Source organism: Empidonax traillii, unplaced genomic scaffold (assembly GCF_003031625.1).
Source record: "Empidonax traillii isolate 1590-97213 ecotype Southwest subspecies unplaced genomic scaffold, ASM303162v1 scaffold334:size599637, whole genome shotgun sequence".
NCBI lineage: Eukaryota > Metazoa > Chordata > Aves > Passeriformes > Tyrannidae > Empidonax > Empidonax traillii.
This window is the reverse complement of record NW_020955527.1, coordinates 409,975-436,378: the sequence shown is the minus strand read 5'-3', so window position 1 is coordinate 436,378 and position 26,404 is coordinate 409,975. Positions and strand designations below refer to the sequence as shown.

General features: G+C 39.6%; 1 protein-coding gene across 1 annotated transcript in view; it reads right to left on the bottom strand.

Annotated features, from left to right (window-relative positions):
- Positions 1-1,781: 1,781 nt before the first annotated feature.
- Positions 1,782-26,404, bottom strand: part of WWTR1 (WW domain containing transcription regulator 1) — a 35,878-nt gene continuing 11,255 nt past the window's right edge. The window contains exons 2-6 of the mRNA XM_027891872.1: positions 15,485-15,621; positions 7,440-7,630; positions 3,830-3,963; positions 3,132-3,244; positions 1,782-2,059 (exon numbers count right to left, since the gene is read on the bottom strand). Coding sequence (XP_027747673.1) covers positions 1,875-2,059; positions 3,132-3,244; positions 3,830-3,963; positions 7,440-7,630; positions 15,485-15,621 — 760 coding nt within the window. The 3' untranslated portion in view covers positions 1,782-1,874. The remainder of the gene's footprint in view (positions 2,060-3,131; positions 3,245-3,829; positions 3,964-7,439; positions 7,631-15,484; positions 15,622-26,404) is intronic.

Below are 26,404 nucleotides of genomic sequence, written 5' to 3'. Positions count from 1 at the left end.
GTGTGCTTTTTATTTTTCATCTTGTGACACCATGTACAGCCAGCAGTTCACCACAAATAGAGTTGTTATTGAGTGCTTCTGTTATGTTTTTCACTGAACACCAGAGATCCATTTGCTATGTGTCCCTGTCTGCAGCCACCCTTCCCAGCACGGATTTACATTTTTTACCTCATCATTTGTCTTCCAAGCCTACTCTGTATTGCCACCACTTCATCTCTGACCTTTTCACTTACCTTCACCCAACCAGATGGAAAAAAGTCTTTAGTGATCAATATTCTGGTGCATCAGTAAGATCTTGTTAAGTGTTATCAGACATGGCAAACACACATTTACACTTAGTGCTACATCTCTTCTCTTTATATAGCCTGGATTAAGCTTAGAGAAAAGTTTTAATGCCTTTCATAAACAAACCTATTTTTCCATATAAAAAAAAGGAAATTCTTAGATTATATAAATAAAATAATTTCAAAATATTTAAGAATTTTCAGGACTTCATTTGCATTTCAGGGGAACTGCAAGCTTAATGTCCTTGATGCCTTCTCAGTCCCAAACCTCTGGTAAGGAAGTGTTTGTAGGCTCTATAATAGGTAGAAACACACAGCACACGCCTCGTGTCCTATGCACCAATTACAGTAAGTGAAAGACACAAGAACTAAGCAGCTTTACCAGGCTGCTTTAGCAGTACCCTGATAAAGTTACTAGATTTTTTCATGTATACAACTACATGTATTTTGACATATTCAGTTAAAAACATTACTGAAAACAGTATGAGCAAGGGGGTTTTCCCACTACATATAACATTGAGTTGTGCCACATTTTCCAGACCTGACTTTAAAAGAATATTTTTGCACTTAAGACGCCTGCCACAGATTTTATTTATATAAAAAATTGTTTGTTCACGTGTTAAGTTACAAAATTGTAGTGCTTGATATAATAAACAGAAAAATCTAAGAATTTTTTTAAAATGCTTGTTTATAATACATTGCTTTGTTCTTAAAAGGCAGCAGTCAGTACCAGCCTGGTTTATTTTGCAACAATATTTTAGTGTAAAAATGTTGCTAAACAATTCTGGTACTTTCAGATTGGAAATATTTATTTTCTGAAAACTATACAGTAATATACTGAAAAAAAGAAACTGCTATAGTATTGTTTGTGCCTTTATAAATACACAATGAGAATTCCTATGGCTGATATGGATCAGATTTAATCTGTATTCCATACAGCACAGTTAGTTACTAAGATTTAAAAAAAAAAAAAAAAAAAAAAAAAAAAAAAAAAAAAAAAAAAAAAAAAAAAAAAAAAAAAAAAAAAAAAAAATNAAAAAACCCAAAAGATTTTTAAGGCTTAAGTAAGTTGATTTTAAAAAGTCTCTGGTACTACTGTCATAAACATAGTAATAAATCTGCTCTCCTGGCCTGATGCTGTGCATGTTTTCTGAACCAACTGACCTAGTGGTTAGCTTTTGTGGTTCACAAAGGGTCTGTGATGTCAGCCAATACCCCAGAGACCAGCCAGGGACATGCACAAACATCAGCCACTTTCTGTCCTTAAAGTGAAACGTTCCTGCCTGGTCTGAATAGGTAAAGAAGTACAGAGATGTCTAAAGTAGTGTGCTTTTTTAAAAGAAATATATATGCATATATGTATATATATATGTGTGTGTGCGTGTGTATATATATATATAAAAAATGTATTTTATATTTAAATTATTATCAATCAAATCCAGGCAGAGATTAAACTGATCCTAAAGACGACGTAACAAAACTCATTATGGCAGTACGTTGTATCCCTTGAGGATTTTCAGATATTCTGCTTCTATCTCAAGAGGAATAAGAAATGTGAATTGCATTGTAGGCCCAATCAGCATTGCTTGATTACAGCCAGGTAAGGAAGGGCTCATTTTTGCTGAGTACTGACTCCACGTCATTGAGAATAGGGATCAAGTCTTCTGACTCTAGAGTCCCAAGATCAACATTTGTTCCTGGAAGACAGTCGAGGAAATCAGGGAAACGTGTTTGTTGTGGATTTATGTTCATTGTTGTCTGTGGTAAAGTTTCTCCTAGGAAAAGTAAAGAAGAACTTTTGAAATACCAAACTGTTCTTGTGGGTAATTTAAAACAACAGAACTGACTTCAAATTCAGACTCCCCCTTTCCCATGAACACTTGTGAGCCCTCCTATCCACCACATGAGACAGGAGTTACTCAAAATTGTATTTGCACAATGCATGTTCTTCTGAGAGTACATTTCACGTCCTTGCTTGGCTCTCAAAAACACGAAGGGCCCTTTCCAGCAGTGCCCAAACCCCCCAGCTCTGGCCTTCCACTTTTGAGGCAGGACAGTTCCAAGTTTTTTCCCTGGTCTGCCCAGGGAGCAGCAGAGGAGCCTCATGCACACATCCATCCTGTTCTCTGCACCAGGGCAATGCTGTCCATGGGGAATAATTGAAAAACATGCTTTACAGCAATTTAGCTCTATAATAGTACTTTTTTTTCATAAATTAATAATAACAAGCATGGAAACCTTTAACAGAGAAAAATGTCACTCTCTGCATAATCTAGAACTTCTGATGACTTCAAAAGGAAGTCTAGGTGAGGAAGTGCTGAGAATTCTACCCTCTGGAAAAAAGCTTGTTGGTTTTCTAGTAATTTATTTCAGTATTTTAAACACCATGAGGACACTAATATAAAATAAATACATACCAAAAACTAAACTAGCAAAATATATTCTGTTTGAAGGCAAATCCAACTTTGCCACTGTAAGAGACGTACTAAGGAGACTGATTTCCCAGAGTTAGAAAATGAAGTGATTTGTACATGTAACCCAAGACCAGGTTCTTACTCTCCCTACCTTGGACAATGGCGTGAAAACAGAAATTAAGGCTCACATTCAACTTTACTTATTTTGTTTAATATCAATCTAAGGTAAAAGGGCAGATTCTGGACCTAAGTTAAAGCTGAGAACCTTCTGGGCACCAAGCACCTTCTGGGCATTTCCTCCCACAGTGTCAGTCTGTTCTCTCACATAGGAAAACCAGAGATTCTTGTTCAGTTATGCAATTACAAAGCATTACTAGTTATAACACAAAGTTATTAATATGGCTATACTTTAAGCTAAATCAGAGTATTGTACCTGTATCCATCTCATCTACGTTGCTGAGGAAATCTTCAGGTGTTGTTGGTATACTGTAGCATCCTAATCCCAAGCCACTGTCTGAACTCTGTTCCCTGGAATGGTATGGCCCACTATAAATTGAAAAATGAAAAAGTCTCAGTAAAGATGTTCTGGTAGACACAGTCCCAGAGCACAGTGTTGGAAGACAGCATAGTAGGTTCCATTTTAAAGTTAGATACTGAATCATTAAGCCTCATTCTCAACTGTTGGCCACTGATTAGCCAACATCATAGTTTGGTCACATCAGCCCAAGTAACAAAGCAATTGCAGTGAGGCCACTTGGACACTCCTAAATTTTGAAATACACACACATGTGTGTATATATATATATATGGTTATATATATATATATACACACACACACACACAAGTAGTTCTGATAGCCTAAAAAAATAGTGTATTAATTAATGGATAATATTCTACATAATGTCTTCTACATACCCCAACACTACAGTTAAAACCATCTGTTCCACTTTATTAATTTTTCTAAGATTCCTTCTTGAACCATAAACTGAAAGATTTTGGGTCAGCCGTTCAGCCACATCCCCTGTTCACAGTGAATGCAAAAGAAGATGATATAGGAACTACTTTAGAGAGACAGCTTTAACAGTCTAGAGAAGGCAACAGAAGCAATTGCCTAATGAAGAAGGAACTTGCCTGTTCAAGAAAGGATCGGATCCATTATTTGTAATAGGCCTCATGTCCTGTGTCATGGCAGGGGTGTTCACAGCTGTCTGAACTGGGACCATGTTTTCTGAGTCCATAGGAAGTTGCCTGCATAGAGCAGCTTCCTGAAAAGGCAAATAAATATACAAGAAGGCTTATTCCAACAGCTCAGAAGTACTGCAGTCTTGTAACAAGTGGCCACGTAACATACCCACAAGAGGAGAGTAGTTCTGAAGGATGTCACTGATGATTATTTGTTTACCCTGATTTGAAGAAAATCCTGATGTAGACAGACAGCATCTCTCACACCCACCTGTGCCGGATTAAAGCCCCACAGAACCTCTGTCAGTTTTTCCACATCTGGAAGCCAGTCCCATAGTTCAGCAACCATAAAGTACTTAAAATGTTAGAAGAAAACCACTGGAACCAAGACTGTGACCCAGTAATCTTTAGGACGAACCTTCTGCCTAATAATAAGCATCTGCCTCACAACCTGTCTCGTGTCTGCTGTCTGCAGGACGACAAACAAGCAATCAGAGACAAAGGAAACTTGTTTCACAACTCTTCTTTAAAGATAAATTCTTCCAGCATTATCGCTGCACAACACCCATGACATCTAGTGGTGAAGAGTTCTATACAGAGGTCGTCTGGCTTCAGCAGGATGTTCCAAACAAAAAACCCAAGACCTTAAAATAATCAAGCTAGATCTGTTTTTCACCTAATTTCTCAACTTATTTTTTTAATGAAATAAGCAAAATAAATACTTCATTTAAATCCTAGTAGAAAACTTTTCCCCCCTGAATCAGTCATTCATTCTCCCAAGTAGAAAAAGGATTAACAGGTTGTTGAGGCTAGAATATGATGTTTTACTGTGTTTTCAATTGATTTTTTTCATTGGGGAGGAGTGGCCTGATCTCTTCATTTTAAAAATGCAAAGAGGACTTTCAAAATAAATAACAAAATAGGATAAGTTAAAAAACACCACAGTATTCTGACACCACAAAGCCATGTCAAAAAGTTTCATCAGTAGTTATCTGCAAAACTCTTTAAACTTCACAGCACTGCAGTGAATTGAATGATTCAAAGCCTCTGAACACAGTCCTGATGTAAACTCCTTTTCAGCTGTATGCCAGACAAATGCAGAAAATCATTGTCACATTTCCTGGAACCTTCCTTGGCAGAACTAATCTGAGCTCCATCCTTAGCTGCCAAACCCTCGTTTCCAGCTGGAGGAGATGAGTGAGAGCATTTTTATATTGAGTTTACATTGCTGGTCGCTGTAATTCCTCTTTTGCCAGTCCTCATACTTAGGGTGGAAAGCAAGAGATTTAGACCTTGCCTGTGCCCCCAGTAAATCAGACCCTGGGACAGTCTGTGCAGTGAAAGAATCACAGAGGGGCATTTTTCTCTTGAGGCTATAGCAGGCCAGTAAAAGTCTACTCTGTAAGGATGAAACAGCAATAAATGTTCCTCTGCATCTTCCCCAACTGCTCCTTCAGCCTCTTCTGAACCCCCGTAACTTTCTGCGGATGCATTCACGCAGTAGGATCCCCTGGATCAGAAAGGAGCCTCTGAGAAGCGTTGCCTTTTTGAGACTATTTGTACCCTTCCAAACAGTGCAGGATGGCCCTGGTGCACACAGAGAAGTGCTGGGGCACCTTCCCTGCCCGACCTTTCAGAGATCTCTCCCTGACATCACCTCTATCAACTTCCATTTCCAAGAAGTTCTTCAGCAGCAATCAGATTCTCTTTTTTCTTGGGAAAGCTGACAAAAACAAGTTAGTAGGAAAGAACATTAACTCTTTATAGAATTATGGAAGTTAGTAAGGAAATCTTTAAGTAGAAGGTGTCAGATTGGTTTTCTGAAACGCTGCCCTTCTTGCATGAACTCAATCTAGAGCTCTAGGGTTTCACATGAAGAAGAGGACAAAGAAGGAGACAAATTCCCTAAGCCACAAGCTCCCAGAGCCGTGTTCTCCTCCCAGCTGGGCATGCTGCTCCACCTCATCAGCTGCTGCCAGGAATGGCTGTGGGGAGCCAGCAGCTGCTGCTGGGCTGAAAGGTTTGTGACCCTCCAAAGAATCCCTCCCCTCTCACTCAAACACTGTGTGCCTCCTCACAGCTGCTGGCAGCAGCGTACACACTTACTCAGCATTCTTCCCTTAGATAGGTTACACTAGAAAAGCAAAAACAGTGGTGGAGGGTCAGAGTGGGAGTAACTGCACTTGGACACTGGCGACTCCAGAGGAGTTCATCGTGTCCTTCTCAGCTGCCAGGGTTCAGGATGCCCAGGTTACTGGTGGGAAGTTCACAGCATTCTGTTAAGAACGATGGATCTTGCTTTCCTCCCTAAGAGCTACACAAATTCTGAAAACTTTTCTGAAAACAATGCAAAGTGATACTGTCCTGCTTCGTGCAACATGGAGCTCCAGCAAACACCACAGAGGTAGCGTATTATTGGGCACAGTAAGTTGGAGGCTTGATTGAGTACAGCACAGCTGCAGAGTGTTGGGCATGTATCAGTTTCAAAGTCAGCAAAGCAGGGAAACCAGCTGTTGTGTACAACTGTTTTGAAGCTTAATTTGCTCTTGTCCTGAAGCAAGAACAGAGATAAAGAGAGTAAAAATAGCTAAACATTGTTAGCATCATGACGATGACTAAGCTCATACCAGATATCTCCACTCTCTTCCCACACCCATTTCTATCCTGTTCTGAGCTCCTGATGGTAAAGGAGAAGGTACGCAAAAGACTTGGGACTACTGTCCATGTCAGAAACCACCACCTTGATCTTGTGAAAGTTACCATTTTTAAAGGTATTTAGAACTGCTAACTGCAGCATTTGCCAGGCCACAAATAACAGTATTCTTCTTGATAGACTATACTTCTTTCATGCTGTTGCTGAGAGAAACAGGTGGGGTTTTTTTCACCTAAGGAATCTGATTAATATGCCATGCAAACACAATATCACTACTGGAGTCATCCATAACAAATGGAACACAATTGTTAAAACTTTATTTTTTTAGTCAGTCTAAAGGAAATTACATATCTATTTTGTACAATGTGAGTCATTATATAGAGCTGAAACTTAAGAAATAGAACAATAAACAAAGCAACCACAAATAACCAACTCTGGCAAGTTTTCAGATCAGAGGTATTCATGTAAGATGTGAATGTGATTTTATTTTAACTCAAAGGCAAAGGGTGCAAATTAAGAGTTGGGATCAAGAACAACTCCGTATGTTCTGCCTTTATTTTCAGTGAAACACAAACATGGTTTCCTATGCAAACCAAGCTAAACTGCCAATCAATCAGTGGTAGTTGCTCTAGTTGCTCATGAACAGATGCAGCACAGAGGTTAGTTCTTACAAGACTATTAGACGCAGTAAGAAAGACTCCAGCTGATTGATGACCATTCTGTGTTTTGTCAGTGCTATTTTAGAGAAAAAAATAAAATTATCTTTATATTAGCTTTTTGTTATCCTTACCTAAAACCATGGTTAATTTTGACATAAAGTAACAGTGCTACTAACTGTTCCTGGCAAATATCTGGATGCATTGAACTAAAAGCTCCCGAACAAAGTAAGAGTATCCCTGGCGTTACCTGTCGCAGTAACTCCTCCTGACGCATCCGAATTCGCTCCCTCTCCATCTGGATTCTCTGGAGCCTCAGCTTCTGCTGCTGCTGCTGCTGCTGCGTGGTCAGTGCGGGCAGGCCCAGCAGCGCGGGGGGCTGCGGGGGGCGGCTCTGGGGAGGCAGGGCTGTGCTGGGGGGCAGCTGCACCGGGCTGTTCACCACTGCAGGAGACACAACAGCTCAGCGCCTCGCATAGGGCTGCACTGACACGTGCTGCTCGCTTGCAGGACAGAGTTATTAGAACTATTACATTTCAAACGACTGAGAGAACTACTCCATCTGGCAAGATATGCACTGGCAATTGCTTAATAAATGATTTTTAATGTTCCACGTGTATCAAAAAAGAAAGCTTACAATATAGCAAGTATTAATATTCATCCTGGCATGTTCAAATATTTACCTAATGAGGTAGAAAATGACATGCAAAGGTTTTTAAATTGAAAATTCCTCCACAAATGTGTATATATAAGCTGTAAGCTAGCAAAACCGTTTTCAACTTAACATTTTCTTTACTGACAGATCTAAATTAATTATTGTAAGAATAACTACCAGCAGATTAACAACTGGAACTTTATCTGTTAGGGTATTCAGATTTGGAAATAACCCCACCATTGATTCCCCACCTTTGGTAGGATATTCACAAGGTTTGGCAGGGAAGGAACTCCATAGACGGCAGGTGCAAAAAGGGACCTTTTGTAAGCAAACCTGAGTTATACCCAGGTAAACCCTTTCACTCACTGAGAGAAGGCTGCTGCCGAGCAAGTTAATGTGCTTAAACTATAAATGTGACTTAAATCAACATCATTTTTTCTGATCAAATTCAGAATCTATAAATCAGAGCAGAATTCTCAGTGGGATGGACACGGAGGGAACTGTTCCTTCTTTTCCTTCCACATCTTCACATTTCCAGTAAAAAACACACACAGTATCTAAAGCCAGTCTGGATTACAAGTGGGAGCCATGTACTGCTTTAAAAATTATTTGACATTCCTGCAAGGATTCTTTCAGTAAACAACATAATTAACAGAGCTCTTACCTTTTAACAAGAATACCCCAGATATACTAAAACACTCTCTAGAAGAGATACAGTATTTTTCTATCCAAAGGACTAAGATTTTTATCATCCTTTTTATCTTGCACTCCTTGTTCTTACCATGTGAGAACTAAATCTCAACTCGTTTCTCAATCTCAAAGACCTGAACATATTTATGCCGTGCCCATGTCTGACCTTGGAGGATGTCACAGAACATGTGATTGTAAGAAATGGGTTGATTTTAGAGCCTGGATCAAATGTGTGATAACCATACAATTCAAAATGCTGAACTTCACTCACTTGGCCAGTTCCAAGTTAAAATCTTTATGCTAGCCAGTTTTCTGCCAGATCAGATACTGTCTTGTCTTTCTGCAGCTGCAGTAACACTGGTGTGCAGGCATTCAGCCAGCACAAACTGCTCTGCTGTGTTTGACAGAAATATTCACATGTGCTCCTATCAAATCTGAATTAAATTTTTCCTCTGGGTGATCCAGGATCACACAGGTCCAATATGTAGAGACTGTAAAATCATATGACCATGCAGCTATATGATATTTTAACTGCAGTGGCAAATCCATCTCAAGAAATAATCTGAGTTAAAAGTAGTCCTTTCCATGGAGTCACCAGGGAAAATCTAACATCCAGAAAAATGAAGAAAACAGTAATAGCCAGTCATGCTGAACAAGCACACTGGCTCCAGTTAAAGGAGTGGGAACTCAGAAAGGGACTGGCTGACTGAGAATGCAGCCTGGTGACCACAGGAAGATAGTGGTGAAAATTTTCATATTGTACACAACAGACCAAGACTGTGAGGAACAGAACCACCCTAAAATTTTTGGTGCCACAAAACCCTTGGGCATCTCATAGTTGTGTGAACATAATGTTTGTTGGTATCAGGCATTTCCAGTGAACAAGTCTGCAATTGCACAGGCAAGCCTAACACTTCTGATATTAAGCAATCCAAGGACACTGTGCAGACTCCTGACTTAACCAAGACAAATTTCTTCCTGTTTATGGTGCTAAGAATAGCATCTAGCATTGATATCCTTCAGATAAGCCAGGAGTGAAATAGAGTGAATTGTCAAAATTTGAACTCTATGGTTTGTTCAGGACCCAGCTAGATTTATTACTGATGCAGATCAGGCCTAGCTGCATGGACAAGGAGTGGATTAGTTCTGGGCTATCTCTAGGGCCAGTCTGGGTCTAAAGGCAGCTTTATTACATGTAGGTAGTGCAAAGCCAACATAAGAAATCCTTCTGGACCTTGTGGAAAGCATGCAGGCAGATCCAAACCATTTTAGCAACATGCTTCCCAAACCAGGTGTTTTAGAGAGTACAGCACAGAGACTGATGCCAGTGTGTCATCCCAAGGGAGGTTTAGGTTGGATATTAGGAAAAATTTCTTCACCAAAAGGGTTGTCCAGCCCTGGACAGCCATTCTCACAGGCTGCTCAGGCCCTGGGTTAGTGGTGGCCCCGGCAGTGCTGGTTTAATGGTTGAACTCAGTCTTGGAGGGCTTTTCCAACCCAAATGATTTGATGATTCTATGATTCTGTCAGACCTGGGCTAGATCTTCATACAATTTCACATACCACTCTTAGATGCACCACTGTTACTCCAACCAGAGTGCCCAGCACAGCCCCTGCTCTCCGCACACTGACACCATCACACTGACCAGGGACCCCGACAGCCACTCTCAGCCAGAGCTCTGGGCAGCCTTGGGACCTCGGGGCTGGTGTGGAGAGGTTAGAAGGTAGCTAAGGAAAAACAACTGGTCTTCAGTAAGCTTCAATTCACTAGGCAGGGTCTGGCACTCCAGTGTAACATTTCTAAGGTTCTGCAAAGAAGGAATATGAAAAAAGCTCAAATCTGCCACTCTGTGGTAAAGCAGATGGGGTATAACATAAGAGATGAAAAGTATTCATCATTCCAGCAGGCAGACTCAGGGTGGCCTCGAATTCAGTTCCCTTGAAGAAAAACAAATTTATTTTGCAAAATGAAGTAATTCTTTTCAATAACCAGCCGTTACACAGTTATCCAGCCTAAACGAAAGCAAGTAAAAATATGGAGCTAAGTTCCACACCTGGACTACGTGGCTGCAGTTTCATTATAGCCCATGAATTTGCAACTATTTAGTTCACACCTCAGGTTAGACCTATGTAATTTTGTTTTATCAGTTAGATGAAAAATTAAAGAATGCTTTTATTGCTTTTGTTTGCTTCTAAATTAATAATGACATTCTAGTGAATTTGGTTTTCTGACATTTTAGGAGACCTTTCTTTTGATGACTTTGTTGGATATAGACTAAGGATTATTTTGTGGGCAAGGGATTCTGCAAGTTGCAGAAGTCAAAACATGCAAGTGTAAATTGCTTCTGACATATGCATTGAACTGATTGTACCAACTTTCATTATTTAAGTGTCAGAAGTGTCTGGATGTAACTGTAGATCTTTCTGCTCTGTTTATAGGCAGCCCAGAGCCAAATTTAGATAAACTGGTCAGCGCCAGGTATCATACAACACAGTCTGATGAAAAACAAATGTCTACAGAGGTTAAAAAAAACAAACAAAAACAAACAAAAACCCAGCCATATTACAGTTCTGACTTAGTCACGACACTGTGGAGAAAAAAAGACTGGGCTGCCCTCCTTTTCTCTCTCCACTTCAGCCAACAAAGAACTGCTTGTTTCATTTATTTCCCAGAAACAGCAGTGGCCTTCCAACAAGGTCAGCAAAAAATGCTGCTTTTCAGTTCTAGTGCATTTTGTTCCAAAAATCTGTAAAGTATTAAAGCAAAAAGTTGCCCTATCCCAGTGCACAGAGAATCCTTTATTCAGATTTCTGAGCTGCAAATAGCTATACAGAAATTTCCCAATAGTTTCAACTGTTAAGTTCTGTGATATTCACATTTAACTAATCTTTCCCATCTTCAATGACTTAAGCTTAAAAAACCCCAAATGAACAACCTGCAGGTGCAACATCAAAGCTATGATTTAGCAGGAAGTCATTTAAAAGATTAGAGATTACCTCTGCACATACTTTTAGCAATAAATCGGTAAGAACAGATAATGGTGGGGGCTGCTTGAGTGCAGAGACAGCTTTAATGTTAATTATTAGTTACTGATTACCACTAGAATTTGAAATATTTATTAAATTACTTTTATTTTTGTTTCGTGCAATCTTCAGCTTTTGCTTCACTCACTTTCAAACTACAGAAATGGCCCTCCACTCTTGCACTGGCACATGTTTGAATTACTAACCTTGAGGGGAAATGATTATACCAACAGGAACTTCTTTGCGTCAAAATTAAAAATTACTAGATTTTGAAATAATGCCAAAATCACTCTTGAACACATCAACTTTTAACATTTCAGATTGACTGGATAGTCAGTTGCTGGTTTAAAGGTGTGTCCCCTTTGAGACACTTGGATTTAAATTACCTGATACTGAAGTTAATTCCTACGAGTCTCTGGAACTATTAACCACTGTCCTTAAAACATACATAAATTACACCATTCGAAATCTGATTGATAAATTACTTGTTAGAGGCTTTAATTGCAAACAACCAAAACCCTCTCATTCTTTTGAGAGCTGCATCACAAAACTCTCATTCCCACAGAATGGGAAGATTATTCACACTGACCACAGACAAGTTGTGTTTGCTTGTTTCAGGATATTCAGGAATTAAAAATGACCTGGAACAGGAAGCTTTTCCACTCTGCGGGTGGTGTGAAGGTACAGGTTACTTGGAGGGAAAAACATGTTCCCCTCAGTGTCACAGACTTCCATCCAAATTTCCAGCCAATGCAAACCAAGCCTTGCAAAATCCAGACCATTTCATGGATGTTAGTTAACACTAAAATACATACCACCTGGGTTTGAACACTTTGGGAGTTCCTGCATTCTTATATCCAGAGACTGACTTTGACACAATAACCAAAACTGTCTTCTATCATCCTTAAACAATAGTAGCTACACCTCTTTTATCATGGCAGGATATGGAAACTTTGGTTCATGTGTTTATGCTCCTAGACAGGATTACTGCATTGTTTTATTGGTTGGATTTCCTATCTGAGTTTAAAAAATGAAAGCAGAGGCAAAGTGCTATAACTCCCAGTTGTACAGACGCAATTAAAGTACCACGAGCAATACAGCTGAAAGCTAAACTTCTTATATTCTTGGATGATTTTCTATTAAATAACTAGTTGTCAGTTTAAGAGGCTCTTCACATTTAAAAATTCTATTGTGTAATACCTGATGTCCTTCATGTTAGAGAACCAGTGAATTAACAGTGAAAGTCATGCCTGCTTGTATCACTTGGGTCGTGCCTGCTGCTGGGTCTTGGCAGAAGTAAGATTCTCTTCTTCAGTAGGGAAAAACAAAAATCAAATAGTTCTTCACCTGGAGTTTGATACAAAAAGTTAATGTGGTTGAACTCTCAGGATCAACACATACACTGACACTAAACAAATTAATATTGGGCTTTCCACTGTGTTCTGCCTGAACTGCTTGATCTATAAAATGGAGATAAATATTACCAGCTTCTACCAGAGATGAGCCATTTTGTTTTATTTTTCTTATACTCTATATTTATATGTGATCTGATCAGGTGAAAGTGCAGTGTCAAGTGGAAACTAAAGTACATGTAGCATCCTCTCCCCTCTGCCAGAAATTCTTATCTATTCTGAAGTCTGTGTGTGTATTACACGTTCTGAAACTGCCCCACTGAGTGCTGATGGTACAGCCCCCATTTCCTTTGCGGTGCCAGTCTCCTCCCTGATGAACACATGAGAACTACACCAGGACCTTCTCCTCTGTCACAAAGGATTTCTGCACCTGAGTGCACAAAGGCCTGAGCTCCTGCTCTGGTCCCACTGCTGACCCTGCTTTCAGCAGGAGGCCAGGTTAGAGACCTGACATGAAGTATTCAGAGGCTGCTGCGTTCTGTTCAGATTACTGCAATCTTTCTGTCATTTCTGTGTGTGCATACACACACACTTTCTAGATAAAATCTTTTAAGATATATTTTTCATAAAATTGTGTCACAGTGTGTTCAAACAGGTGGACTGGAAAATCTGGGATCGTGATGCTGAAATAATATGATGCTGGAAGTGCTACTCAGCTGTGCAAACAGATTTGCTTGCTCCCAAAGCATCACAGCATGCCTTTGAAAGCCACCGGAATGAGAAAAAGTTCACCAAGATATACTGACAAAATGTTTTCTTGATTAAATAAATATGGAGACTCTGTAAATTTCTACATACTATTTCTAATGGGAAATTCAATGACAGATCTGAATCACTATGCCAAGAACTCCATAAACACCTACCAGAAAGTGGAACTTCATCATATATGTATGTGAAGGATGCTGACCGAAATACAGTCTGCACTTGGTGGGACAGATTTTGAAGTCTCTGGAAATGCCCTTTTTGGGCACCTGAAGTCCCTTCAAAAACAGACTCTTCATTAGGTGTAGGTTTTTATTTCTAACCCTTCGTATCTCAAGAAAGACCCTCCTCTAAAATTCAGTATAGACATGTTTCATACAGGATTTGGCTTTGATTCACGTCCACTAACCAACTGAGGGGAAGAGTGTGCTGTACACTGTCCTGATTTGGGGAACCTCCTTTGCTTTTTAACTAGGGACAATGTAACAATGTCAACATAAGCAGAGGAGTTGCTGAGAACAAAAAGTTCACTGTCCTATTCCTACCTCTAGGCCACTCCAGCACTGCTATAAACAGGCTGACCCACACGCAGCTGGTTGGAAGCCAGAGCAGATCAATTGTTGGTTTCACCATGTGCCATGACGCTCCGCAGACACCTTAACCTTTCAGATTTTACACAGGTTTCTTCTGCAGATGTCCACCCTCACTTTAGGATTCCCTACTGCCCACTAAATCATATAACATAACCAACACTTACTGCATATATTCAAGCAGGGCAGTTGTTGAGAGAAAGGCAGAAGAAAGAACTGAAGTTCATTACCTCGAAAGTCAGCCTAGGAGTTTCTTACAAATGTAAGACAAAAGTAAATATCTATATTGCACTACTTCTATTGGCGACCATAGCAGACAGATGTTCACCATTTCTCTGACATGTGAAGAGATATGCCCTGATGAACCACACTGCAAGTGAATAATCAAGAAATCATGACATCAACTTCCCAAAAATTACCAAAATCTGCTGTGTTTTTAAGACTACCTATTTGACACAGTTTTGTGATCTTGAGCCTGCAAGGTCATCCACCTATTCTCATTTTCTTGAGCAGTAGAAAAGTTGAAGCTCCAGAAGTGAAATATTAGGGATTATTGGTTTTTTCCACTTACATACCTTCTTTAAAATTTTCAGGTTTACTGGCTATATTTTCACTAAGGTTCACATATGGCAATAGCAGACAAATGTAAGTTGATTAAATTTACACTTAAAGTGCTAAACAGGAACATCAAGGGAATCAGACCAGTTATAAAAAGTTTGTAGGTAATTCATACTGAAAAATAGACTTTTTAGTATTTTGCAAATTGCTTCCAGTGCAGAACTTCATTATGCAAAAACCCCACAACCATCAAAAAACTACCAAGCAAACCATCTACATCCTCTGACCTGAAAAAACATAGGGCTGGCTGTGAACAGGTCATCCAACAGCCTGGACATGACACAGGGCTCGTGAGGGCTTTATACCACCTCAGAATGGAAAAGCACAGAAAAAGCTTATTTTTCTATGTTTAATACTATATCAAAGATTTGTCACAGAGGCTCTAAACTAAAATGAGATTTAGAACTTCCCCACAAGCAGTACAAATTCACTTGCTGCCAACTAGTCAGAGGGAGAATTAAGTAAATGAAGGGGACAACAGTTAGGTTTGATAGCAAAATCAGAGCTACCTTCTTGAACCAAGAATTACTTTGATAAGCAAATCAGGAGAAGGTGTCTCTCCTATCTCCTTTGTGTTTTCAGAGAGATGTCATCCAGTACTCACTGAGATTTGGCTGAGACATTGCCATGGGCCTCTGTGGCACTGGTGTGGACGTGGCTGCAGGATGGTGGCTAATGTGATTCAGCGGCTGGTTCATGGGCTTTCGAGGATCTTGCCATGTTGTAATTTTTTCTATGTGACTGAGAAAGAAAAAACACAAGCTTAACAAAATATACCCAATATATTATATACAAAGTTAGGCATAATGTCATCAAAGTCCTATTTGCTTTTCTTATCCCACATCTGTCTGCCTTTCTCATCTCACTCTAACCCACTTGAAATTATCTATCATCTGGTCATTTATTTTTTGTTTCTGATCTTCTGCCCCTGCCGTTCTAACTCCTTTTGCCCTACTGCTGAATAATTACTTTTACTTGAACAATTGGTGAATTCTGTTGTGATACTGAAAATCTATAATACACTCAGCTTCCAGATTATTCAGTTGTCCAAAAGTTTTTTACTCTTGTCCTACCCGTCTTCTTCTATATATCTGGCTATTCCTCACTCAGCAATATATAGTCACCCTGCTCTGAGTTTTGTAAAGGCAAGTGTTTGTCTTGCCAAATCCAAATGCTTTGTTCCTTCCTACACCCTGAAAACTAGTCTGTCTGTAAGTCTCCAAGAATACCAGAATATATTCCACCTACCAAACCTGGCAGATGACAGCCACCCGACTCATGTGTAATCACCAATTTCTCTATAAAGGCACTAACGGATTTCATTGCAATGTAGCCAACAATGTACCTGCCCCTCCTGTAGGCAAACTCTCATGTACGTGTATTAGCCTGAAAACAATGGAGTTGTGCATAAATCCACACAGATTTTACAGGGAGGTAACTATAACAATGATCACTGTAAAATATTTTTGGCCACGGAACTCAGTGGAAAAGGAACTGTGGTTTTGTTGCAACTGAAAGTTCACACTGCAATGCATCTGTTTTGAAAGAAACTTATCAGGACAAGGATTTCAAGGATCAGTGTGCAATTCCACTTGAAATAAGAAACAAGAAAAGCAACTGTGTTAAAACAATCAATAGTCTGGCATCTATCAAGGCTATGGGTTGTCTGTACTTGGATGGGTTCTCCTCTGTTAGTTTTTTGTTAAAAGAGGTAAGTCTTTAAGAAGAATATGTAAAGAAGAATAAAAATTTAAATGTGCTGTATCTGGAAAATCATTTCAATCCAAACTTTCATGAAAGCACAGTGTAACATCATCTTTACTGTGCTCAGTCTTGAGCTTGTCATTGCTATTGCTGGTGGCATGGCTACCACTGCTGTCACCACTTCACACCCAGCTGATAACCAGAACTAATTCACAAGCAAGTTTCCATGTATATTGTAATGTACATCTGGGGTATTACCAAAAATAATGTGAATTACAAGCAGAGAAAAAAAAAAAGGACCTAAATGGAAAGAAATGCCACTGTCTTTATTTAGTCTGTAGCCATTTTCTTTTTCTAATATTTTACATTGAACATACACTTCCCAAACCCTAACTGAAGATCCCACTTTCAAGTCGATGCTTCTCAGTTTCTAAGCTGCTCAGTCACTACCTTTCTTCACAGCTTCTAGAGTATTTGTTATCATTCACAATGAAACCACTCACCATTGCTTCTCCCTAGCATTAAAGCACTATATTCTCCCCTCATTGTAAACCTTTATTATATTCTAGCTTTTCTTCTTTTTACTTACATTTCAAGTATAAGAATTCTTGTATATGGTGTATGAAGCCAAAGAGCCCCAAACTTGAATGATATCTTACCTCATCTATAATATTTAAACAGAGAGAACTATGTAGATATGCAAGGAACTTTTATTACTTGCTTTTATAAGATTCTTATTTGAGGTATATTCAAACCTATGAAAAAGCAGCCCCAAAATCCATATTCAGATTCTCACTTTCAAGTTTTCTTATATGCAATTTTTGCATTTCTTCTTCTTATATATCCTAGGGTCAGAACAGGCCATTTCTCAACAAGGTCTTCATTCATAAATAAGCAAGACAGGAAAGCAGAGTTAATCTTAGCTTCTATTTCTGCATCACAGATGAGACTGATGGGGGTCTCCACAGGCAAACAAGAAGTTTCCGTGTTCTCACTGAAATCTGGGAAAGTTAAATATTTACAACTCAAACGAGATACACAAGAATCTGTCAACTATGATGCAGAATGTGCTATCATAACCGCTGCCCCAAGCTGCCCAAATCATGGCGTTCCCACCCATAAAGTTCTGCGATGCTCCAGTGCAGCAAGTGGCAAATTGCATCCCAATGGTGGTCCCTCATCAGAGAAAAATTAAACCAAAGCTTGGATCTAAACAGCTGAGTATTTTACTTGGACTTTGTGATTCTGTTCCATCTGTTGTACCTTAGGCTTTTGTTAAATGCCTCCTGTTTGGGTGTCTGCCTCCTGCTTTGAAGTGTGAGTGTTCTCCAGAATTTGTGCTGCTGCCATGTCTTGCATTTTTTAACTGCGAGGCTCTAATCCCCCACTTCCACTGCAGCTGTGCCAAGACAGCTCAGTGAGTTTAAATTAGAAAGCAGCAGCATGAAGGACACCAAATGTATTTCAGTGGGTTCTATTTTCAGACCGGTTTTTTTCCTAGTATTAGGAAACTCAGAGCTACTCATCTAAAAAAGGTTTAGGGAGAACTGAGAGGAACGAACAGATTATTCCATAAGTGCACTCTCACTTGAAATAACACAAATGAAGAGTCTGCCTAACACTGTCGAGCTTCTTGGGGTCCTTTATTAGAGCTTGGACACAGGGCCTGAGCAGTGACTTTGGGACTGAGCCACATCACAGTGAAGCTGCTGCTGCTGAGCAGGAACTGGTGACTGACCAGCACCCAGAGTCCTCACACTCTGACTCATGAGCCACTCCAAGGGGACCACGACTCCCACTGCCCTGGAGCAGCTCCAGCCACCCACTTCCAGCTACCCTAACATTGCCAAACATTGGGAAATCTGTTTACAGCTCCTGAAGCAGAGCCAAAGCATTGCCCAACCTTCTCTCTGTCCCTCTGCTCCTTGTAAACAAAAACAGGACAAAAAGGAAGTGTATCTGAAGTCAGAGCCCACTCACAGTGCTCTGACACTGTCTGATGTGGCAGATAGGCCTTTATACAGATGGAAAGTTTTTTAAATTCAAGAAAATTACCTCGGGGCCAAAACATCCCAGTCTATTGTCTGAGCTTGCTCATGGTACTGCAGTGAAATTTCTGGTAAAACTACAGCCAGAGCCAAGCCCCACACTATTCCAGTAACCACCACCATGCAGCATCCAGCAGCAAAAGGAAACTGTATAAGCTCACAGAATCTTGGGCATCTGTAAAAGTCTAGTATCATCTACTTCCTAAAAACCTTAGTTCTATTTTTCTTTTTTAAGTGACCTTTATGTCTTGCAGTCAGAGGTGAGCAAAACTTAATATATGAATAGAAGTGATTTTTAGTTTTAGAAACAATTACCCTATGTGTATGTGTCCACTTCTCACAGAAATTAATGGAATATGTGTGTAAATACAACAATGAACTATCAAACTGGGTTAAAAAAGAAAATCCAGGAAAGGGCTGTCAAGGTCCTTCACTATTCGGGATCTTTGACATCGCAGAAGTGAGTAAGCTCAAAAGGAAAGACCACAGAACAAATATTCTTTGTCAATAAACAGGGAATTCAAAAACCATTACTAGAATTTAAAGAAATGAAATCTACTTAGTACATCTTGTTTTTAAAAACTAGTAAGTCACAACATTTCAATTCACCTAAGGAAAAAACAATCTCATCAAGCAGCTTTCAGAAGTATGATTTTACCCCTTTAAGGTAAACAGGGGGGAAAAGTGTGCAATTACTTAGTTCTGTGCAACAATGAGGATGAAAAAAATTACTGTGCATATAAAAATCACCTTTTTTTCTTAAGAAAACCTTTGATCTCACTTCCCTCGCACACTTCAAAATTATTTCCAGGCCTAGTGTCTGTTCCTAGGAAACTTCAGGAGTAGAAAGATGACACCCACTGTGCATAGAAAAATAAAAATACTGTTTGGGGGCAAAAAAATGACTCACAAATTAGTATTTTTCAATGCTTACCAAGAGTAGTTACATTTATTGGTGCGTTTAGAGACCTCCAGACCCACCGCTCACTACAGAAACGCCACCAGCCTCCCACGGATGGTAGCAGCAGCGGTGCCCGCTGTCATGCCCCTGTGAGTGCCTTGCCTTAAGGTGGTGAGTTTGGCCAAGGGTGGGACCAGGAAACTCTGAAGGAGATGAAGAGAATCAAGGAAATTCTATAATTAGGTGGTACTTCACAGCAGTTTCTGGCAGCTGTTGGAACCGGTGGGAGGTCTGGCTGGGGGTACCACAACAAGTAGCAAAATTCTTCCTCGCCAGGTGGTGCACAGCCTGTCACCCTCAGCACTGCCCCTGCCCCTGTCCCACCAAGGTCAACTAGTACCAGCACCTGCTGGCTCTGCAGACCTGGGGACACACTTCAGTTACTGTCATCTTTCTAATCCTAAAAGGAGAAGGAATTTATTGTTCACTAGAAACAGTAGGTGAGAAACATTTTAGATTGCCCCTAATAAAAAAACCTGTGCGTATGCAATGGTCAATAACCCTTGGATATTGAAAGGGAATCTGTGAAAGCTTCTTTTTAAGAATCCTTCATTAAGCACTCTTCTTAATTATTAGCAAAATATTTCTTGGTGGATATTCCGTCTTCTCCATGGCTATTATAGGTACAAAATAAGGAGAGGACATGGTTCAGCAACTGTTCTGTCTCTAGCATGCAGTTGGATCTCTTGCTTTGACATGCTGCTTTTCCCCTTCTCTCAGCACAGACTGGAAAATTTCAAGAGCCAAATTCTGCTCTCATCACAGCATAAAAAGGCTTTACAGAAAATACAGGACTATGTCTTAACATCGTGCACTCACCTGTGCACTTGATAACCGTAACTCCTTAAAGTAGATTGCAACAGTTCTCATGATGTGAGAGTTGCTTTCAAACACATAAGGGACTGTCACTTCTCATGCAAGTGTAAGGCTTGAAAATCATGCAATGATTTCAGTAGGGCAGCCCAATTTTTATGGCTTGTCACTTGTTTACAGCACTGCTAAATGTAAATTTAAGTGGAAATGTGACTGAGTTAAATTATGAGCTGAATCACATCCTGTTAAAGACAATGAGCTTGACTCTGGCATGAGCCCACACAGAACATGTTTGGAGAAAACCCTTGATTGGCACTGACAGTTTACATGCCAGACTGTGCAGACAAAGCATCAATGTCATTAGGCTGGCAGTTGTGGTCTTTTCTTTCAGTTTATGTTTACACTACACACACACACAAAAAAAAGGAATGTGGAAAGTTTAATACAATGAACACAGCTAACTCAGTGCTAGCCTCTCTTTGTCCTCTCGTGGTTGCGCACTGTGATACCACTGCTATTTACCTAATTACACACTTTTTCCAGAGAGCGCCTGCTTTACTCACTAAATGCACTTCACTATTCAAATGTTCCATTTCTGGCATGCTGTGAATTATTTTCTTTAACTAACACACAGCTTCATCCTGTACCTACTGCTAAATTTTCAAACTCTATTCTAGTGACACATGTAATAATCTTTAAAAGATGATGAGTAAATCATCACACTGCAACTTCAGAGATCTCTATTTGATTTTGTAAGGCTGTCTCCATTCTACAAATCAGAGGTACAACACATTTAGCAGTATCCAGTGTTTTCAGGGAGCACTTTGAAACATCTAGGCCTTGACCCTACAAAATAGGAATCGCTTTTGTGTTCTAAACACAGCTTACAATGACTCCAGCTAGCACTATGAGTGCCTGGCATATTATAAATCACAGGGAGGAATAAGGCGGTTTGTGTAGGTTGAGGTGGTTCTTATTTTCAAATACATACACCCTTTCATGCAATTACATAGAGATAAAAAGACTTTTTTTTTTTTCAGTGAGCACTAAGATGAACAAAAGATGAAGGACTAGAGCCTTCCTTTAGGCTATTTTGTGAAGATACAATAATTCACAAAAATATTTTTAGCAAATAATGGGTAAAAACAGCATACCCAAGAGACAACATTCACCACATCCCACTTCATTCCCTTGTAGCTTTATCACCTGTAACAACCACATTAAAAATTATTACTATCTGCAGAACATGTAGCCTGACACTTTCCAACATCACATAAAGAAAAGCTGATAGGGCTAGTTCTCTTCCAGGTATGCAGAGAAGACTGCCATTACCTTCTTTCTCATACACACAAGCAAAATGTACATTTTTTTAAGAAGGGTCTCATCTCCTCTGAAAAGACATATGAGAAATTATGAGTTCTTTTAAAGAAAACCTGGTGATGGTGCTACATAAGAAGCAGACTGCATAATTTAGACTAGCGGTGTCCATCTAGTTAGCTAAGGCCAGACACAGAGTGTGTGGCACTGGCCTGTGCCCAGGGCCATGCTGTGGGAATACGGTACAGAGTGCTGCTCAACTTGGCAAACGGGCAAGATGCTCCTTCAGTGGGACAACACTGTGAGGTGGAAAATCAGATAGCTACAGTATACTGCCTGCTATTTTGCACAGGTGCCTCGACACCTTGAAACTTCTTGATGTTTCCAAATGCCTGAGGCAGACCATGGGACACTTGGGCTGTTGGAAATAAAATTTGATTTAAAGCCTGTTCTATTTTTCTACAATCCTAAATCACAAATTATTCATGAGGCAGTTTAAGGTCCCAAGTGAATCTTGCTGGGTTATATTAGAGCCCAAAGCAGGCAGCCTACATTGGGCTCCCTTGGCCTGAGGGCACAGCTGCTCCTTCAACAGCCTGCAGTGCCACGGTGACATGGGTGAACACCTTGGCCAATGTGTTCAACCTGCAGAAACAAACCTTGCTGACTGTTTCAGCTACATTAACAGATTGATCCGCCTGACCCTGGAGCCACATGAGAGTCGATACAAAATGGAGAAAAATATTCGGAAAGAGAAGGACAGGGCCAGGCCACGGCTCTCAGCATGCCCTGCAGCCAGGACAAGTCAACTGTGAGACAGCTGGGACAGTGTCAGCTTATTCCATAGTCTGCTCTCACCTTAAGATTTCTGACGGAGGAGTGAAGAATGGGAGAGATTAAAGAAAATCTACAGTGGTATTTTTTACACCAAAATCAGACATGAAAAGACAAATGCCTTATTAGGGTTTCAGTATGAAGAACTTCCCTCTCTGAAAAGGAAAAATTTTGCCCATTCTTTGTGCACTCCCAAAACACTCACTGGCACTTCGGAGTGAACCTAGTGGGGCCAGTCCATGTCCACAGCTGTTGCAAAAGCACTCAGGGTGCCCGCCCCACTCCCACTTCGACACCTCGAAACAACTGGTGACACAGCCACAACAGCTGTTCAGCATTATTTCCTAGCCTCAGCATTTTAATTATATGCTGACATTACTCACTGCTAATCAGGAAAACGCAAAATTTTGCATTATTCAAAGCCATAGTGTTAATAATATTTTGCAAAAATCATGCACACAGTACATACATGTGAAGGGAAAATACCTTTCAGGTAGAAGAGCTTAAAGCTGCATGCTACTGATTCCATTTTTGCTATTCAACAGGTGGAAAGAATAAGAACTTATAATTCCTGACATCACTAAAAACACACAAACATAAAATCCAGTATCTCTCGATCACTTCTCCTTTCGAGCACAGAAATTAATAACATTCAACAGTTCAACCACTCATTGCTGCGGGAGTTCTAGTGAAGCTCTGCAATATCCTGACCTGAAGGTTTAGCTACTCAAATTCAAGGCACTTGCTTTTTCAGACACCAAGAATGTTTCATGAAAATTTCATGAAGCTTTAACAAGGAGCCATAATGGAATTATAAAACTGACTGAACCATGGACTTTGTTCTTTAATGCACGTTCACTGTCATCTCCAATCTTCAAGCTGGAACATTACATCTGTATTTGAATATTTATTATCCTATGCTAAGTAATTTCTTTGGTGAAAAGAGTTGCTCTTTCCCTGAATTTGTTTCAGCATAATTTGCTGCTGAGAAGAGAACTTTGGGAATGTCCTGCTAGCTCCCCTTTAACTGAGTGATTCCATTGTTGGTGTACACAGAGGCCTTAAAACACATTAAACTAGTTACACAAATGAAAACAAAACACCCTTTGAATTCTATTGAGAACTTAACCTTTAGAATTTGGATGGAATCCCAAATCTTGAGAGAAAGAAAAAAAAAGTACTGAATGAAGCTACTATATAGAACATTCTTAAGGGATTTTTTAATGTATACACATATAATGACCATAATGCATTTCTTTACTTAAAGAGTGCCTGTAGCACTCATATTTAAAGAGACATATTAATGATTCTATTAAAACCATGTTTATTTTATTTTGGGGGAAATGTAATACTCTGAAGACAAAGTATTCCTTTGTGAGAGATACATGACATTTTCAGATTCGTGCAGTTTCCAAAATTGTTAGATAGGTTACAGAATGAAAGAAAAATAACTGTCCTGAACTTGAGCTAGAGGGCTATCATCAGGATTTGTTATGAACGCCTCTGTTTACCAATATAAAAGCCATGAACTGTCAGGGCTCACATATATAAAATGCAGTTGTCTTGTAACAAGAAAAAGAGAAGTGGCCCAACCTAAAAAATACTCTTCCACAATCATGACGGCATTTCTAGACAATCTGTTATTACTTTAATACATTCTGCATTCCAGTAAAAATTAATAAATAAACAAACAAGAACCCCCCTTCAACTACACAGAATCCCCTTACAGGGACACAATGAAAATCTTCCCCAGGCAAGAATGGGATAGTAGGACAGAAAAACCACCAGAGGAAAACAGGACACAAAATCCCTATGACGTTATAGAAAAATTATCTTCTGAAGTTGTATTCTACTGCACGGTCTGGAGGCAGAGAAATGTATGACTCTGCAGAATTTGGTTCCAGAATTCTCCTCTGTAGTCTAGATTTTTATGTCATCCTTTGCTTTTTGACTCTGTCAGAGAATCACCATTAATTCATGTTTCCACAACACTGTGCATTTTGCACGTGCATTAAAAAAAAAAATAAAAAATTCTAGTACCGGTACCCTCTAGATCAGAGAATTAAAAGGGCTGGACTAATTATCGTAATACCAACAAAACTTTTTTTGGTACTATTTAACAATTACGCACTGTTTTCTCTTTGTAATTCGAAGAATAACTGTCAAGAGCTTCAGATCCTTGTAATATATTCAAGTACACGTTTGTAAAAGGTTTCTGTTGCAGAAATAAATAATTTTCTACTCCCTAGGTAGGCACATCTGCAATCCTGCCTCCCTTCTGGTTTTGAAATCATACAGGGATCAGCATTTCTTCAAAAGACAACAAAATGATGTCACCACAGTCTCTAGAATTTCTTTCCCCAAATGCACAGCAGTTGTTCTAACTTTTTCCTCTGACAAGCTCTCTTTTTCCAGTTCTGCTTGGTCAGGGTTTCCAAACAGTAACATGACTGGCTTTTCCCAAATGGACAATTCTCCTTCACTGGAAACTGAGCACTCTGGCTCAAAATACACACATTTGTGCAAAGCAGTTCCTGGTACTGCAGCTCTCAGTCTGCGATCACTCTCACAACCTCAGCTTTCAGGTCAGCACATATATTAAGTTCCAGAAGGTCAGAATAACTTCTGTCCTCTGAATGTCACAGGCAGCAATCTTTGTATTTTATAGGAATGCCAATGGCTACAGCACAACAGACATGCAGAGTTAAACTAGATACTAAAACATATTTTTGGGGTTGTTTTTGCTCCAAGCCCCAAACCTCTATGTCTTCAGACCAAGATCTGTATCACTTCAATAAGATTTTAGCTTGCCAAGAAACAAATTAAAAAGAATTTTCTTCTATGATTTAGTTACGACATAAGCAACTAAAAATAATGTTTAGGCAACAAATTTCATTCAATATATCAAAAGCATAACTATTTAGATGAATAAAATTAGTTTGGATCTACATTTTCCTACCGTATTAGTGGCTACAAGGTAGCTAGAATTATTTCAAATATCAAGCCACTCAAATCTCTCAGTATTTAAAAATAATTGTTTCATTATTGAAAAATTGTCAGGAACAACTTTGTGACTGGTACCTGTAACTGCTGAAGTTTTACTCACTTTCCCATGCTTCAATGCATCACACTTTTATTTTTATCTAACCATGAATTCTGGTTTTTGGTCTCTGCTCTCCTTTAAGTGTTATATGGCGTAGAATAATCGCAGAATCATAATAGCCATCGTTTCAAACCTATGTGTCTAAAGTCAAATAAAGACTCTAAATCTCTTTATCACGTGTTATGTGCATAAGGAGATATGGAGTTGTACTGCCCAAGCATTTCTGCAAGGTCTGAGAACTCTCCCGAACAGAGTCTGTACTGACCCACCTGTGAGCCAGTGGCAACTACACACAGGTGATGTTCCTGCAATCACACCATACCTATTTAAAAAACGGTCAGTTAAGCAGCTTGTCATCCCACCCCCCAACCCTGCAAACCCCAAACTTTTAGATCTCATTCACACAGCAGCAAAAAGACTCCAGACACCATGGGCAGACACAGCGGCTATCGGGATGCCTTTGACATTTCCTCTGTAAAATAAATTCTATGGGAGAAAATCTGTTTCATTTAAATCAATACTGAGACAACCATGACCTTGAATGCATCAGGACTTATCTTACTTCCTCCATTCGGAACATTTTATCACTACTGAGAATACAGTACAGACAAAAGACAATTGAGGAGAAACATATTTTTTAACAGACAGAAGGTAAAACAGAATGTTGCCCTCTTCTGAACTCCTCATAAGGTGAGGAAAAGAAAAGCAATCAACCAAACTCAACTGCTGGAGCTAAGGGAAGTG